The 18,252-nt window shown below is 41.3% G+C and overlaps 2 protein-coding genes across 2 annotated transcripts in view; both read right to left on the bottom strand.

Annotated features, from left to right (window-relative positions):
- Window positions 1-6,042, bottom strand: part of LOC120738002 (protein kinase C epsilon type-like) — a 52,016-nt gene extending 45,974 nt beyond the window's left edge. The window contains exon 1 of the mRNA XM_040039001.1: window positions 4,829-6,042. Within this exon, the coding sequence (XP_039894935.1) occupies window positions 4,829-5,173 (345 nt within the window). The 5' untranslated portion in view covers window positions 5,174-6,042. The remainder of the gene's footprint in view (window positions 1-4,828) is intronic.
- Window positions 6,043-10,445: 4,403 nt separating this feature from the next.
- LOC120737914 (homeobox protein SIX3-like) lies at window positions 10,446-14,459 on the bottom strand. The gene is made up of 2 exons (XM_040038827.1): window positions 11,781-14,459; window positions 10,446-11,206 (listed from the first exon to the last, which is right to left on the bottom strand). The coding sequence occupies exons 1-2, from the start codon at window positions 12,473-12,475 to the stop codon at window positions 11,062-11,064; spliced, it is 840 nt and encodes a 279-aa protein (XP_039894761.1). The 5' UTR covers window positions 12,476-14,459; the 3' UTR covers window positions 10,446-11,061.
- Between the last annotated feature and the right edge of the window lie 3,793 nt (window positions 14,460-18,252).

Raw genomic sequence — 18,252 nt, 5'->3', positions numbered from 1 at the left:
TTTGGAGGCTGCAAGCTGTAACATCCTTCATCTCACTGCTTTGTTTAAGTCCTTCAGTTCACTGATGTAACCTGGTTTAAAACCAAAATAATCCCAGATGGGTGATTCTGCATTTGCTGAAAATGGGATGGGGAGTGGGGGGATCTATCTGTTTACTTAGTTTAGTCTTAAGCCCTTTTTCCATTAGTACCTACTTGGATCAACTCAGCACGGTTCGCCACGGTTTTCAGCGTTTTCCATTAGGTCATAGTAGCTGGTACCAGATACTTTTTTAGTACCCGCTCGACCGGGGTTCCAAGCGATCCCAGCAGGCACTAAAGTGTGACATCATCAGACTGCATGCCACTGACTGGCTGGTCAGTAGCATCACTCGATGAGTCAAGAAAGCCTCTCGTTCATGAAAATTAAAACAGCCATTTTTGAAACCCAGCAACTAAGGAAATGGTTAAAACAACGCCATGGTCCCCCAGTCAGACGAAAAGTCACAGACCGAGCAGCAGGTTTCACTTTGACGTCCACCTTTTTTGTAGAGTTCGTGTGCCATATTAATAACATTGTGGGACGCTCGGACACGTTTCTGTGACGACAACCACGCACATTCGCTAGTACCAGATTGTAGTGGAAAACCAGTCAATCCAAATCAAGTCATGGCGATCCGTGATGAATGGAAAAGGGGCTTTAGTTATCTATCTCCAACTACAACATATAGCTAATGTTCATTCAAAAGTCAATATTAATATTTAGCCAATGAACCAAAGTAAAAGACTGACTGTTTAAATTAATGACGGCTAAATTTGGCTAAACTTTTTGGTCAATGACAGGGATTAATGTTAGGTCGGTGTGCATCCTGAGGGAGGAATGAATGCACAGTACGGTAATCCGTTAGAAAGAATTTTCTTTAGGATTCTAGGTTTTTAGGATTCATCCTCTGGGGATAAACTTTTCCAAATTCTGACCAGAACTTTGAAGTTACATAATTAGTTGACCAAAAGAGAATCTGTCATCATTTTTGATTGTCATTAACTGTTGAAGCTATTTAAAAAGCCAGAATACCTAAAGAGCATTTCATTCCACCTTAATAAGATGCAAGCAGAGAGTTCCCCATGCGGCTATGAAGGTCATTCATTACTATTTTGTGACCTTTTAAGGGTCAAATAAGTGACAGATAAATTTACCATGAAAGAATTAGTGAGCTAGATTTAAAGCCTTACCACCCAGTTTAATTTGCTTGCTCATTTTTACATACAGAGAGATTTATACAGAGGGTTTGCATCCACCACCGAGCAGAAAAGGTTGAAAAGATCTGATTCCAGAAGTCATTCTTGTGTTAACAGTATTCTCTGTTTATCCCTAATAATGTATTTTTTGTGAAACATACAGCGAGTAGTGATAAATCAGTGTGTGAGAGGCAGGCTGGCCTATTTTATTTTTATTTTTTGTATAAATGAGTTTAAAAAAAACTGAAGAGAAAACCCTGTCTGATCTGAGTCAGACAACCTATTAACGAGTATACTATATTTCCCACCGCTACCTCCTTGTTGAGACTGAACATCACATCCTTCCTTCCTCGCTTTAAGACAGAGGCGCACGAGAAGGTAAGAGCATCAGGAGGAAGCAGATAAAAGAGGAGTTTAAGGTGCACGAGCGAGGCAGGAAGAGGAAGATGATGGGTAAACGAAGGGTGGGCGGGAGAGTGGGGGTGTTCTTAAAGCTGAAAGACGAGCTCGCTGCTGAAGAGGGGAGGATGAGAAAGACTCGGGAGGCAGAAATGGTGAGTAATGGAATAATTGGGGGGGGGGGGGGACTGTGTCGCTCTGAGGCAGATGTACTGACGAGCCGACTGGCTGATCGATGGGATGTGGTCAATCAGCACATTGATCCATATGCTCTGACCTCACTTTGGATGGCTGAGGGGCAAAGTGGGTGCCTGTGTGTGTGCTGGTTTATATACAAGTGCGTGTGCTGACATAGCATAAGGTTATGTAACTGCACATCAATTAACCCCCACCCCCCCGTTAAGGAAACCTACAGTTTGGCAAGCATAAAATCATATACACTTTCACATTCGACACTCATTAACAGAGCTCACACTGACATTTTTTGCAGCATTGCATCATGAAAATAAGCTTCCTAAGACTTTAGATTTGCGATTAATTCACCACAATGAGCATTTTGTTGCCCCTCTTTTTTTTTTTTTTAAGATTACATCACGGTCATATGTTAATCCAGCTGAGAGCAGGGCCTCTATTAAATACTCTTACTTCAAAGAGGAAAATGACATTTCACAAAATAAACTGTAATAATATTGTAATAAGTGGGTGCTGTGATTTCATATCCTCTTCCAAAGGCCTGACAGTGGATTTTCATTGTGTGTGTGTGTCTTGCCTGAAACAGTTGCCTGAAAGGTAGAAAATTATCAGAGTATTTCACAATGTGCTTTGGAGAACAGTCTGCCGTTATCCTCTCCCCCTCCCAACTCTGTCCTGAAATCACCTTCATTAGCCTTTCGTCTAACATAAGGCAAGTTGACACAAAATGAGGGGAAGCAGTGGAACGAGATCACATGTTATAACTGGAGACAAAACTTGCAGACCTAAAACAAACAGCTCTTTATTCCCTTACATACAAATCTACATGTAGCAGTCCAACATCACAGTCTTAACGTTAAATGATGGGAAAACCGTAGTATAGTTTTCTCCTCTGCATAGCTGAGTACATCTCTGAAAGGACAGTAAAACGAATAAATAAGTAAAAAAACAAACTTATCTTGAGCTGCAATGCTGCGTTTTCGGAGGGGGGTTAAAGAAAACAACAGCTCCTGTTTCTGCAAGTGCAAAGAGACAGGAGGAATGCGATGAACTGTGAAAGGGCGACTGCAAGTCGAACCTGAGATGCCCAAACCAGATGCAACGCAAGTCTGAACAGCTCCTGTGTCACAGATAACGAGGGTAAAGCTGCATGATAATAGAATGGAAAACAAGTCGCCCCTACATGGTCTCATTTTACATTAGAAAAAGACGACTCCATGACTTTGGTTGGAGGTTGATATTGGCATTTATAGAAAGTATAAGAGTAACGGAGACAGAAGAAACACCCTTCAACCATGTTATGAGTGTTGATGTTGCATAGTTCAGCCACTAGAGGGCACTCTGCAAATTCCCCGTTGGAAACACTTGCTTGTAAGGCCACGAACACAACAAACAGCTAATCTGAGCAGAGTGCAAATAACTTAAAAATGACCACACGTAACAAGTGTTAGGGAAATCCGTTTCTCATGAAAGAAAAACCATATGGGCCGATATGCTGGAATATTGGATTCTTAAATGACCAAATATCGGTATCGGCTTTTATAATGTGGTATCAGTCAGACTCCAGCTGTTATATCCATACACACCTGCAGTGTGACAACGACAGACTGCAGCACAGCTAAGGAATATGAATAACAGAACTGGAGGCTCTGACGAAGAGCTCAGTGCAAATGTTTGACACTGGAAGAGAGCATTTAATAATAAACATAAGGTAAACATCTTCTTCTTCCTTCTTGATCCTATCCCTAGCATCTTCCTCCGCATGTCCTCCTTCACAACATCCACGAATCTTCTCTATGGTCTTCCTCTTTTCCTCCTGCCTGGCAGCTCCATATTTAACATCCTTTGTTCAGTATATCCACTATCCCTCCTCTGCACATGTCCAAACCATCTCCGCCTTGCCTCGCTAACGTTGTCATAAATATGAAGGCCCATTTCATTGTAAAAGGCTCTGAACTGAAACCAGAGGTTTCACTGGATAGGGATGGTGTCAGTCTTGATACTGAATGAAACTAGAGTTAAACATATATTTGTTACCTATTAAAGTGGACGTATTGTGTAGCTGTTAAGTGTAGTTATATTTCTGTGAAGGAAAAAATCAGTGCTGCAGACTTTTAAGTCGAGCATTACACTGGACCTTGGTGCAGGCCCTTGGTTTATCTACCTTCTGAAACAACCTTTTTCCCCTTTAAATCAACTAGCCTCTCACTGGCTACAATTCACAAACAGACGGTTTGAACATCAGGTTACAACAAGAGAGGAAAATTCAGTGTGAAATGGAGCCTTTAGGAGATAGATGCTGGTACTGTAACATGAAACTGGTGGTTTAGAAAAGTCTTGTTCTGAAGCAATCACACTCTTATCATTTTTCATGTTTTTTAAACTGACTATACGGAAAGAGGGGCAGATTTGATTGTGAAACCAGCTAACAACTTGTCAAACGTTAGCCGGCTGATCAAAATCTTCCAAAATGGACTCTAGTGGGTCCGTAACCATGAGTATCACCCCCTGGTGGATATTACAAAGAATCTTGGTTGAAGGTACTGTCATGTTAGTTTCACTTTTCAGACCTGGAAGCCACAACCATCTTTTATACTGTCTGTAATAGGAACCTGAAGCTGGAGGGGAGGGGGGACCTCTTGTGAGCAGAAAACAAGCATAATAAGGTCCTAAAATCCTCGCCATCATATTGTAGTCATTTTCAGTTTCACCCACTGGTGTGGCAAAGGCTCACGTTTGAATTTTGGGAATAGAAGACCAACAGTATTGATTCCTTACGCAATAATAACCGACAGGTGAAACCTGGGAATACTTTTTCCTAGCTGTTCACTGTGAACAGGAACATGAAACAAGCAGTCAAGCAATGGCATGCATACCACAGCCTAATAGACCACATAAAATACACTATGCAGATACAGTGTTTAGGATTTCCTTCCACCTGCACATGCAAAACTGTGGCTTTCACCTACAGACACGCACACCTACACACACGCATACACAGCTACAGATCAAACGCATACCCAGTCTTCGTAGTGCCTGGTTCCGTTCTGCAGCAGGTCCTCCAGCTGGATGGTGCAGTTGGCCACAAAGTCATCATACCCGATGGGTGCATCGTGGAACACGGACAGCTCCAGGCTCCTTCCCTCACGCACCTCGGTGCAGAACTCCTGGTGCCAAACGGGACTGTTGGTCTTGGTTCTGGTGGCGGTCTGGCCTAGTCGGGTCTGATCCAGATTCAGAGCCAGGTAGGGGTCCAGCAGGAAGGAGCCGCTCTTCCCCACTGCGTGACGCAGCGCCCATGGAGTGGGCTTTAGGTCCACCGCCTCACAAACCCGCACCTTCAACAGGCCACTGAACACAGGCATGGCTGCTGGGAAGTGTGTGTGCGTAAAAGGATGTGTGTGTGTGTGTGTGTGTGTGTGTGTGTGTGTGTGTGTGTGTGTGTGTGTGTGTGTGTGTGTGTGTGTGTGTGCGTGCGTTTAGGCTAGTCTGCCTGTTCCTGCTCCTGTACACAGAATGTTTCCTTCCAATGAGCGGGGTCACTGCACAGTCCTGCTACATCCCATAATGCCGCTGGCTCCTTGGACTCTCAGTCTAGTACAGCCATATCAGAACAGCTCGTTATCCACACACGCGCGCAGAGACGCCAACAGGGCAGCTGACTGATCCCCAGCAGACTGAAAAACGCAGAAATAACGCGGACTCACACCCTTCAGGGGTCTCCTGGTGGACGCTCTCCCACCGAGGCGGCTGCCTTATTTGTTTACGATCGGTCTCGTGAGCCACACAAAATTCCTGTTACCGCGGAAACAGAACGGGGTATAAACGTCTCTGATCAGAAACGCAGGTTGACTGGCTCACGTTCACGTGAAGTCCCGGAGCTTCCCCGCGGTCCTCGTGTGTCTCTCCCGGGTCAGGGTGGAAGAGAGCGCGACCAGCCGCGCCTAGCCATCCGGGATTGGTGCTCCTCTTCCAGCCCGTCTCGGCTCACTCGCTCCTCTCCTGGATAATCTCCTTCCTACGACCTCACGGCACCGCGATATTTGCGCGTAACCCTCGGAAAGCAGTGCCTTTTATTGCCCCCCCACCCCCCCAAATGAAGGTTTTTTGGGGGGTTCACGAGCACCCCAAACACATCCCAGTGCTCCGCTCCCGTTTCGCTTTTTTTTCTCCTTTCGCTCTCTGCGCGCTCCCCTCGCTTCCCGTCCCCTCGCTCCTGAATCTGTGAGTGAGCGCGAGCTGCAGGAAATGCGCAAAACGCGTCACCCGCGTTGCCGGGCTTCTGCGCCGGATGAGAGAAAAGAAAGACAGAGAGAATCTGTGTGCGCGTGCGTGCGTGCATACATACGTGTGTGCGTGTGTGTGTGTGCTCAGCTGGAAGAGGTGTTTTTAAAAGAGGGGCGATGGAATTCACCCGCAGGCGTGGAGTAATGTGTATGTGTGAACGCGCGTGTCATGGCCAGACAGCCCACAGAGCCCATCAGTCCTCATGCATGACCACAGACAGCCTCACGCACAGTTAGAGAGTCTGAAGAGACAGGGCTGATATTGTTGAGTAAATCTGGTGGCAGCACTTTATAATACAGCCCGAATATAGGATGTGATTTTATAGGATGTGATTTTCAGGTTCCTAAAATACTACAGATTCCCAATGATACTTAAAAAATGAGTCATAGTCAACAGTTGTTTGTTTTTAAGATTAAATCATTTTAACACTAAACATTTTTAAGTAATAAAGCTTTATTAAAGAGTATCCCAACTGCCTTTTACACATATTTTATTTCATTGTTTGAAAGCTTTGATGGTTTCACAGGGAAAATTGAAAAGTTATGACACTGTCCGCGTCGATTTTCTGTCAGACTTTCTGCCCTTCTCATCTGCTCTCTGCAGATTGACATGTCTTCCTAAAAAGAGAGACAGACAGACAGACAGACAGACAGAGAAAAAACAGACTAGGCCTATTTTAAGCAACGTGGAGCAGAGAGCCGCTTGGACACTTGTGGTACGTCTGGTAGAATTACAAGCATTGTCTTGAGCAGGTGCAGTCGGCTCCAGTGGTGATGAAAAGCCGGAACCATGTCTGTTGTATTCCTGGGGTTAGACTTTATTATAAAGGGTTTCAACCCTGCTTTGTATTTAATTAGGGGTTCCAGGATGCCTTTTACAGTAATCTAAGCATCCCTTCTTACATTGTAGATACTAACAGAGCTACAGCCTGTATTATAAAGTGTTCCAGGCTTCATTATATTATAGAGTATCCCAAAGAGCACTTCTTATTTTGTAATTACACATTAATAGGTGTCTAGGCTGTATTTTAGAGTAGTCTGATATGCTTCAAGATACAATACATACTAATAGAGCTTCAGGCTGCATTATAAACCCAGCCTTCCCTATATCAATGAATATCCTGAAGCTCCTAAATCCCTTCTTCTTTTGTAATCAGACATTACTACTAGGGGTGAAGGCTGTATAATAGATTATCCTAAAGATCCTGTCTTATTTTTGTAATTACATGTTACTATTAGGGGTCCAGGCTGCCTTTTAGAGTAGGCTAACCTTCTCTTCTTACATTGTAATTACACCACAATAATAGGGCTCCAGGCTATATTGTAAAATAATCCAATGAGCCCTTCTTATTATTTTATAATCAACCATTACTTTTATAGGGGTTTAGGTTCAATTTTAGAGTACCCTATCCCCTTCTTACCTTAAAGCAAACAGTTACCAGTTCTTCGAAAAAATAGTTATATTCTGGGTTTTTTCTCTTGTCCCTTAAAAACTGCAAATTACTACTCTTTTGTTCTACTGTACTTACAGAATTTAACTAGCCTGAATTCAGCATATTTACATAATAAATGTTCTGAAATGTCATCATCAAATCATCACCAAATAACTTCATTTAACTAGATTTAGAGATTAATTCGAATTTTAACAGACTATAAAAAGGGTTGGTGGGTTTTATCCACATATACAGGGAGGAGGTAGAGCCTCCTTAAAAATTCATATTCTTTCATTACATTTCATGTGATAATAAAAACATTACATTTAATTATATTTTTTTAATAAATTGCCCATTTTCTATAAACTTATCATATTCACCCAAAATGTCTATAGTTTCTTTCCCCAAATAGAAACTTAGAATAGTTCCAAAATATTACATGAAAATGCTCCAGAACCTCTGTTTTCACATTTCTTCTCACATGAAAGAGCTCTGAAAGTAAGAAACCATCTACACTTTTTCAAATTGCTGGAATAGTATTTTAGTATCTTATAAAGTACTACAGTAATACTGGCTACTCCTATAAGAGTATAATAGATGTTTGACTGGTTTTTAAATCAGCAGTGAGTGATGCAATTTCAGAAATGTCCCAAGACATGCCGGTACTCAAAACAATCAAATTTAGATATATATTCATTACTTATGCTGTTCTAAACTTTATTTAAAACTACACCACAAGCATAGCGCTGTTTTTGTCATAAATCTTCTGGGCTCTATGTTAGTGAAGCCCTGACCTCCTGTGCACTCGCTCAAGCAACATACACATCCTGGAACTTATAACTGCAAAGTATCTGCTAAAACTCCAGCTTTTCCCTGCTGTCTTCCTCCACTAGTCCTTAAACAGAGCGAAACCATAATCAAACGTCATCATTTCTTCTCCTCCAAACGTGCTGCTTGTTTATTCCTTTGTTGGTTTGGAATTGAAATATAACTCTTACAATTACAGCTGCTGAAAACATAACAAACACATCTTCACAATGAGCCTCTTGGCCATGTCTTTTTTCATATTTTTTCCCTATGGAGGAATCTGAGCATCTTAACCATGGAGCCAGTGGTAGAAGAGGTACCCAGGTCTTATCACAAGCAAAAGTCTTCTTTTGGATACTCACTTAGGCCACAGTGGCCTCTATCGTATCCTATGCCCTAGTATCTTTGTTTGTCACACCAACCCTCTGTGTGTCCTCCTACTTCCATTACTGTGGCCTGTCTGGCAGCTCTATTTTCTATACCCTTTACCCAATATATCCACCATCCCTCCTCTTCACATGTCCAAACTCTCTCAAGCTTACCTCTATGCTTTGTCTCTAAACCACTCGGTCTGAGCTGTCCCCCTGACATACTCATTTCTAATTCTGTCCAGTGAAAACAGTAGCATCTTCCACTCCGCTACATCCAGCTGGGTCTCCTGTCTGAAATAATGTATTATTTATTTATTTAGATATCAAATTATGATCTAGTAAATTAAATAGAATGATGAGTAAAATGTCATCATATCATCAGAGACTGTTTATTAACGCCTATGCAGTTTATGATCAGGCCTGTCCAACTGCGCCACCTGCTGGTGCAAGAAAAGTATCACCGGAAGGATGACGCTATCAGTCGTGATGTCACTGAACGCTGTGTTCAAGTGCAGCTCGGAGATCGTTGCCATTTTGCAATGGTCAGGAGGAAAAAGGTCGTCCAGTCGTCTGTGCTGGAAAACCATTGCATGTTAAAACAAAATGCTATTCTGATCTTCTCGCCCTTCACAGGATAGTGGATGGTTATAATGACTCACGCCGAACCAAGATAAATGCCAAGAAATATGAGTCAGTTGTCTCAGAAATACTACCCAAGTGGTGGAGCCAGACTAAAGTTAGAGATGTTGGTTTAAAAATATATAGACAATGTGGCACATTAGAATTAAAAGTATCTCTCTCTCTGTTTCTTTCTTTCTTCTTCTTTTTTTTTACTTAAAATGTAGAATACATTAAAAAACCCCAATAAAGGCAGTAGTGGTGCAGTAAAGTCCGGTTATATTACTGTATAGTGGGTGAATCACTATTGAAGTATTGTATCAACTACTGCATAGTTTCAGCTTTAACAGATTGGACTTACATAAACGGGTATAAACCAATGACTGTAGAAAACAGTCGTTGGTTTTCTACAGTCATTGGTATAAACGCAAATTGAATTTAATGTTACCACTAGGTGGCGCCGTTGTGCATTTACTTTGTTAAATGGCGTTTCCAGAAAGTGAGAGTATTTAAATAATATCTATCCATATATGTAGGCGTAATTTGCATGTATACAGGTGTATAAAAATATTTGGCATACAAAAAAGGTCACTGTGTGGACCGGAACCGAGGGCATTTTGCGGGAAAGTCAGGTTAAACACACTGATCGCAAAAGTAGGCAAAAATAAACGAATACTTACGGAAAATCCAACACGATTATTAAACGTATTCTGCACGGTTTTAATACTCAACTGGTTGAAAAAAGGGATAGTTTGAGTTTATTTAAGCAAAGTTTTTATTTGCAATTCTATATGTATGTTTTTTCCCTTATTTGGGGTTTTGGATCAATCAGAAAACAACAAAGCTTGGATAAGCTTTATATGCTTTGATAAATCCCTTTAGGTTACCCCTTAAGAACACATTTTAGGCTGAAGCCACATGCGAGTCATTTGCAATAAATACTAGTAAATACTAGTATTTACTGTAATCATAAATTGTGATAATAAATTGTGGGGTTTTTTGTGTGTGTTAACTGTTTATATGACAGGTTTTTGGTTACGGATCATTACAAAAGTATTCATAACAGTGATATAATAAATAACTTTATTTCTATAAAATACCAAAAAACATTTATTCAGCATTAAAATGAACATCAAGTAGACAGAACATGGCTACACAGTAAATTTTAAATAACGAAAAAATGGCAAGTTGACAAAAAACGGTTATTAAAATACAAACAGACAGGGAGCAGGCAGAATTCAGTGGTGCTGACTGATTGTCTACAGTAAACATTTAGGAGTCCACCTTGAGCCTCTAAAGGAACAACTAGACTGATTTTTTATGACACACAAAGTTTGAGAAAATGAGTGAGAATGAAAGTGATTCGCTCACTGGCAGTTTTCAGTCTTCTCTTTGGGGGGTCCCTGGGTTTAAAGTCCAACAGGAGTGCATTGCTTGATGCGTGTTTAATTATGTTCATGACAAACTGGGTCAGCAGATGTGCACTCACCCTCCAATAATGCAGTTTAAATAAAATCGGTGGTTACAATTCAAAATTTGTACCTGAAGACCACCAAAAACCAAAAAGAAAGAAAAAAACACCCAGAAAAGGTTAACGTAACCTTCGCCTGTGGAATAATATTGCGTTTTATACCCCGAATTTATTGCAGCGCAAATCCTGACCAGCGTTTGTCCACACACATTCTCCTCACAGTTGACAGACGGCAGAGCCTAAATGTTTATTTCACTTTTAAAAGTGTCAGACGTCCAAGTCGGAGTCACTGTCCGTTACTGAGAGCAGGGTTTCTCCATCCGCGCGCTCTGTGCTCCCGTCTGGACTACAGCCTCCTCTGCTTAGTGCACGCGCTCTGTCGGAACACATGTGGTGGTGCTGCAACCTATTACTGAAGAGGGGAAAAAGGTAATTTTATCAACTTAGGTAAAGTAGAACACAAAACTTATAACTAAAACTGAAATTAAATTCAGCCTATGAACTAAATTAATGCCATCTCCGTCCCTGTCAAACTGGAGTCTATCCTTGCATGATGAGCAATTTGTGCCTATTCATGCATGCCTTGCTTTGCCTTCATCAACACGGTGATTGACCCGCACACTGACCCTGAAGTAAATTGTAGTGACAGAAAGGTGAAGAAAGACCGACTATGCAACTGGAAAACGAAAACCTACAAGCTGCAGGGCGTGCGCTTTTACGCATGAACGGCCTTTTTGCGCACCCTTAGCTAGAGTACTGCCCAACTGAATAGTAAGTATGAACAGTGGTCTCATCACACTGTTGTTGTGATTTGATACATAAATAAAACTGAATGAAACACAACTGAAATGTGATACGGTAACTTGATACGAAAAAAATCTCCAAATGCACTCGTGCATTTATTTAAAAACAAAAACAAAAGACAGACAAACAAACCTCAGTGCACCTTCCAAGGGCACAGCCTAGTTCTAGTCAAATCTACTGACCTGTTTTTGGCTGCTGCCGCTCTGTCTCTCTGTCTGCGGTTTTTGAACCAGTTCCCTACTTGGGTCGGTGTCAGTCCGGTGGCGTGTGCCAGCTCCCGCTTCTTGCCCGGATTAGGGTACGGATCCTGCAGGTACCACTCTCTCAGCAGGCCCCTGGTGCGCTCTTTAAAGCAATGTGTCTTCTGCTCTCCGTCCCAGATGGTCCTGGGTAACGGGAACTTCTTCCTCACGCGGTACTTGTCCACGGGTCCGAGCGGCCGCCCGCGTAGCTTTTCTGCTTCCCGGTAGTGCGCTTCGAGCCACATCGCCTGCAATTTACCGTGCGAGGCGCGCGTGAAGCGGTGAGTCTCCAGGATGTGATAAAGCTCTCGGAAACTTCCCGTGTGGAAGGCTACTACAGCGCGAGCCCGCTGCACAGATTCGTGTTCAGAAATAGAGTCGCGGCCGTCCGAGGTCACCGGGAGCGACCAGAGGAAGCGGGCCAGCCGCTCGATGTCTCCTGTCTCCTCCAGGGTCTCGCACACGCTGGCGATCTGCGCAGCAGAGAAACACAATCCCGGGAGGGCAACGGGAGCGCAAGCCCCGGAAGAGTCATCCGGGGACTGAGAGCGAGCCAGGACAGGGGACCCGTCCGCAAAGTGCGGCAGGAGGAGGCGGGAGGCTGAGAAAAAGTCGAGGGGAGACCTGAAAACCATCTGGCTCGCAGACTGAAGCCAAAAAGGAGGCGGAAAACGTTCCGTGAACCATCTGACAGAAATCTGCTTAAATCTGATTTTTAAACTCACCTGGGAGTCAGGGAGGGACAATGACTCTGACTTCTCATTGGACACCCGGGAGCTGATGCGGGGTTGTCATGGCACCACTGTCAATCAAACACAGCTGGATGATCTCTGGCACTAGCTGTACAGATGAATTCACTTCGGTTGCATTTCTAATGTGGACAGTTGATTCTGTTTTCCCCCTGTAGATGGAGGCTGCAGTGCAAAAACAAAAACAGCATCAATTTTTTAATCTGTCAGTGTCAACAGAAGAAGAAGAATAGTCCTGTCACTGTACATGTACAACAAAATTATGGGTACTCCACACCAACTGTGCAAGCGTAAAATAAATAAACAAATAAATATAAATAGCATTCTACAGTTTTCAGTGCTTTTGAATTTCTTTGTACTGTTGCAATGTGAAGGCTTTGTGTGTGCAAGCTGTGTGCCAACATAGTAAATATAACAGTTTATAAAGAAAGAGGGAAACACTGCATGGCTCTGACGGCAGAAGGCAGAAGAACTAAAAGCAAAGTCCTGGTGGTGAGTATATAGCGCACTGTAATTCTAAATTTCCATGGTGATTATGTTGAAAACTGCAATCAACACCTATCACCTCAGTCTCATAACCTCTCTCTTCCTGGCAGTAAGCTGCTTGCATCATTAATAGCAGTAATGCGTAGCGTCCTGTTGTGATTGGGAACAACATCAGAACCTGAAAGCGTATGTTTCTCTAAGTGGTCTCCCTCCACTCTAATCACTTTTCTAATCATTTTCCAATATCCATGAGTTTAGAGATAAGCTGCTCCATCTCCATTCTCTTACCTTGGATTAGCATCGGGTCTATGCAGCCTGCTAACATTAGTGTAATGGAGCAGTTTATTCAATCAACATTAACACATTTTAGCTGCCCTGGGCCATATGCTTTGAAGTGTGGCAACTTTTGCCCTTCTGTGTATGTTTGTGCTTGTATTCTTTAAGGTATGAGCACATAAAACTGTTTACACTGTCATACTGTGTTGATTTTCCCCCTTTTTTAGGACAATAAACAAAATTGCTGCAGTGGGGAACATTATATTTTAGCATGCAATGCAAGGCTAGAGTTAAGTTTGGGGTTGATCACGATGGTCAGAGTCCAGTAAACGAGTGTAAATAAGTGGAACGTCCTCTTGTATGTGCAAGCTAAAGTACTTGATCGAAACAACAAAAACTATCTTTTATATCTTTGCTGGACACCTTCTTGCACTGTTCTGTCACATAGAAACACCCTCTAAATACCCCCATGCAGATGTGTGGGCTGTAAAAAAAAATGGTGTCACTCGGCTTAAAAGGGTTAATGCCAATTACCCAAACAGACAGATGTCCCTGCACTGTGATGTGAGGGGTTGTGTGCCAGTTTTTCACCCTGAGTGACACATATGGTTCTGGTTAATCCCTAAATCAAATCAAGTAAGCCTAAAATAATAAATAATCCCAAATATTTTATACATATTAAAGAATCTAATGCAAAACAACAAGGAAACAATAGAGGAAGGGCTGTGAAAAATATACATATATTCAAATTTAAATTAATCCAACAAATAAACTGTATGCAAGACATTTCGACATAATGGGTTTTGATACTGATTTTACTGAGATCACCAGGGTGGTCATTCAAGCCTCGAAGTTCTCTAACAGCAGACGTTAAAGAGGACATGAAACACTAAACAGGTAATCACCAATTTAAGAAAGAAGTGCTTAAAGTTTACATTTTGAGAACATGTACGGAGCCATCTTCTGTCAGCACGGAACGTGACGTCATGTGGTTGGTTGCAGACAATAGACTTACATTAGTTTATGCTAGCTAACCAGGGACAGAACTGATTACTCTGAGGAAAATAATAACAGAAAAACTAAAAATCTAAGAATCATTTTTGTGCTGCAGTGAGTTTTATGTTGAGAAACCAATTGACTGTTCACAAAGTAGAGATTAATAGCAATATTTTGTAGAAATGTTAAATGAATAGAACATAAGAATAAAATACAATAAGTACAACATAAAAGAATTACAATAGCTCAACAGGGTAAGAAGTACACAAAAGAAAGGGCCTTGATTAAAAAGAAGCATAAAAAATAAAGTTAAAATCCAATTAAAATACAAGACAACACAATAAAATGACCATATAAAGTATAGAGTAAAATTAAATAAAGCAAACTTTATCAGTAAAAAGGGGCTTCTAAATTAAGTAAAAGCATGAAATAGATAGCATCCAAGTGGCTCAGAGTGCAAATAGCGTAAAGTGTAGTGACAGTGCAAGGTTGAAATAGCATGTTAACACAAGAGAACAGATAATAATCTGTTAGACAGATGTGCTGCATTGTCCCGCACTATTGCACAATGTATCACAGATTTCCTGCATCTGTCCTTGTGGCAGTCTGCTGGAGACAGTGTCCAGGAAGTGCTGCAGTTTATCATTTCTAACCAATTTAATTAAAAATATGAACATTTCCAGACAATTTATGTGATGTTGTGCCAGGTAGCATTTTTATTTTTTTTTATCTTTCTTTTTATTTTTTTCCCCTATGGAACACATTTCTCCCTTAATTTTGTAACATTCAGGAAAGCCTCATTTCCTACAGTGAAAGGATGGGGACAAAATGAAAAAATGTTTCATTCACTTTCAGCTAGTTGCACAATGAACGATCAATATGTTTTGTGATCACTTTTTTGTAAGCATGTATTCAGTGAAACCATGTAGCCACGGGAATCAGAAGAAGAGGAGAAAAAAAAACAGAAGAGAGAACTAGACAAGGAGAAAGTTCAGTAAGCTTTTAAGAGCTTAGACTGCTTGGGCCTCCATTTTTCTTTTGCCCTGTAGATACCTGCTCTGGACAGCTGAGGGTAAGCAGCGTCAACAAAAGTAATGGTCCACAGTGGTGGACATAAAATCCTGGTTGGAAAAAAACACAAAGCCAATGTGGTAGTGCATTAAACCTACTTCTATCTGAAGGCCACCAGATGATGATAGGTGTGGTTGCAAAAAGATATCTGGTCCTATAGAAGTCTTTGGGAATACGGCTTTCTTTCTTGACCTTTCCTGATGACTTCAAGGACAAAGTCGCTCATGTTAGGTCATTTTGAAAAAAAAAAAAAAGTTTCACAAATGAGGAATAGCCATGCTATGTCCTGCTCACTCATTGACAAAGTACTTTTCAAGTCATTAGCCAATGAGCAAGTGGTTTTATTATCAGAACCATCCCTCCTTGTCACATTGGCACATCTTGAGGCTTTGCTACAGGACTTCACAAGCCGAGTGACAGCACGCTATCTTAGTCTTTTATATCATCTTTGGTGGCATCCAACGTCTTATCAGCCTTCAAGGCAGGTAAAGGTGCATATTTCTGGGCTTTATGCAGCTGCAGGTATAGAAGGGAAATGTGTAACATCACAGACAGATTGTCTCTAACCATTCTCCAGCACATTCCTGCAAAATGTAGTAAAAGGTTTTACCAGAGGGGCATCAAACATAAGGTTTGGGGACCAGAATTGGTCTAGCAAAGACTTCAATCCAGCCTACTGGACATCTTCTGGAAACTGTAAAGAAGGGGAAACATTTTGGACTTTTAAATGCATTTTCATGTACAGCTTGTCCTACTGACAAGACCTCTCCCACAGCCAATCGTACTGCACCAAAGTAATGCAATAACAGATAAAGAATTAAATGACGGAAAAGTTGTTGTTTTTTCACTACAATTGATTTTCTCTTTTTTCCACAAAATGCCCACAGTAAAATAAATAAAACACAACATTTTCTGTGAATAAACAAAAATGTCATCTTATAATTACAGGACTGATTGGGCAATGGGCTACTAAAAGTTTTTGCGTAATTTTGAACAATAGTATTTTACAATTAAAGCCCAAAGAATCGTGCTGACAGATTTATTTCATTAACTACAGCAACATTTCTTTATCATGTGAAGAAAACTGAGACGTACTGCTGAAATTGCACTTCTTTTTTCTTATACTGATATTCCAGAGATTCAATGTGCAGTTAAACAACTTTACTGGAAACTGGAGTTTCTCTGGTTTAACACAGTCTGCAGCTCCGGATAACATTGGTCATGGTCACCAGTGATGAGGTGCTTAAAAGTTATGAGACCACGATCATTCAAATATAGGTGAATACGAGCTCCAGTTACATAAAACTCCACATGATTTTTCGGCCAATATCCACTTAGGTTAGACACAGAAGGGCTAAAACAAAAATTTGCATTTAATCCAAACAGTGTTAGGGAATGTAACTCCATGCAATTTAAATGGAACAAGATTCTCCTCTAAAGCATCATTACTTTTATTCAAACATGCAGATGCTCCAGTCAGATTTCCCCACCTGTATTTCACGACACCTTGAGGTGAAGATTCCCAAAATTAACGAGTAAAGAAAACATAAGTTATCGAACTGGCAGAAGAAGCAGAAATGGCAGACAGGAAGGGATGGCTAATTAGGGATTTAATAAAATAAACTTAGGCATTATTAAATTAAAATAATAATGATATATACACACACACACTCACAGTCATTTCAAAGCACTGAATAAATACATAATTCCCGTTTAATTCCTGGCCCTCTTTAAGGCTATTTTCTATTCTTCATTTACACACATGTATTGCAGAGGATGTCTTGCAATCATCTGTAGCTATTTTTGTGGTGATAACATCAGCTTGTCAATTATTGCCTAATTTCTAAATGCACTTAATGCACAGTTTAAGACACAATGAAAGTGGTGTAAAAGTTTTGGCCAAGAAAGCTGTCAGTTCTGTTTACTCGTCTTCACAGACACGCACTCATCATGTGGACTCACTCATTCTGCTCGACTCGAGCTCGAGTCTGTGGATGCTTTTGTTTGCAGACCGTTTTATCTGTGTTGTAACGGCAGAACAATGGACTCACACAACCGGCTTTGAGCGACAGTCACGACCAGAGCTCCTCCAAGTTGAAAAAACATTCTTCAAGTGGAAGCAGGAAGGACATGCCAAACATACTTGAGGAAAGATACTCAAAGTGTATGTGTGCATGTATGATGAGGAAGGAAGTGTGTTATAACGGAGACAATCATATTAATTCAGCTGCACCTCCACCAAGCTGCAGGGTAATTATCAGGGGTGGGGGGAGGAGGAGGGAAAGCAGAGGCGGCTAAAACCGGGTGGATGACACTTCCAGGGTGGCTGGAGAAACACTATGAGGAGACAAAGTGAATCTCCTTTGCATCTCCTTATCCCCTCATAAACAAAAGCCGTGCTCCTAATTAACCTCTCCACTGACCTCTTAAGCCCCAAAACTCTAACCCCCTCACCCGTGGCCATACAGGCCCCAAACTCCCACCAAAACCTCCTCCTCATTAAGCCACTAATCACTTCCCGAGTCTTTGTCGTGCTTTTGTGCCATTACAGGTTTCCAGGAGAATCTGGAGCACAATTGTACACAAAAAACGAGGGAGCGAGACTGTGCAACAATTTACAAACTGTTATAAACTTATAAACTGTTGATTAAGTGATCAGAAAAAGAAATAGCAATAATTATAGTGATGATTCTTTAATTTAAAAGAATATTTTAACATTTTGGGTAAGTGCATTTTCAAACTGTGGCTTTTTCAGTGAGAGTAAATCGATAACATTTGAGTTCTAGTTCAGTTCCTGGCTGAACAAACAGTATTGTGTTTGTTATATTTCACCA

The sequence above is a fragment of the Simochromis diagramma genome, unplaced genomic scaffold (genome assembly GCF_900408965.1).
Source record: "Simochromis diagramma unplaced genomic scaffold, fSimDia1.1 OVJJ01000402.1, whole genome shotgun sequence".
NCBI classification, from domain to species: domain Eukaryota; kingdom Metazoa; phylum Chordata; class Actinopteri; order Cichliformes; family Cichlidae; genus Simochromis; species Simochromis diagramma.
This window is presented reverse-complemented; position numbering and strand designations above follow the sequence as displayed.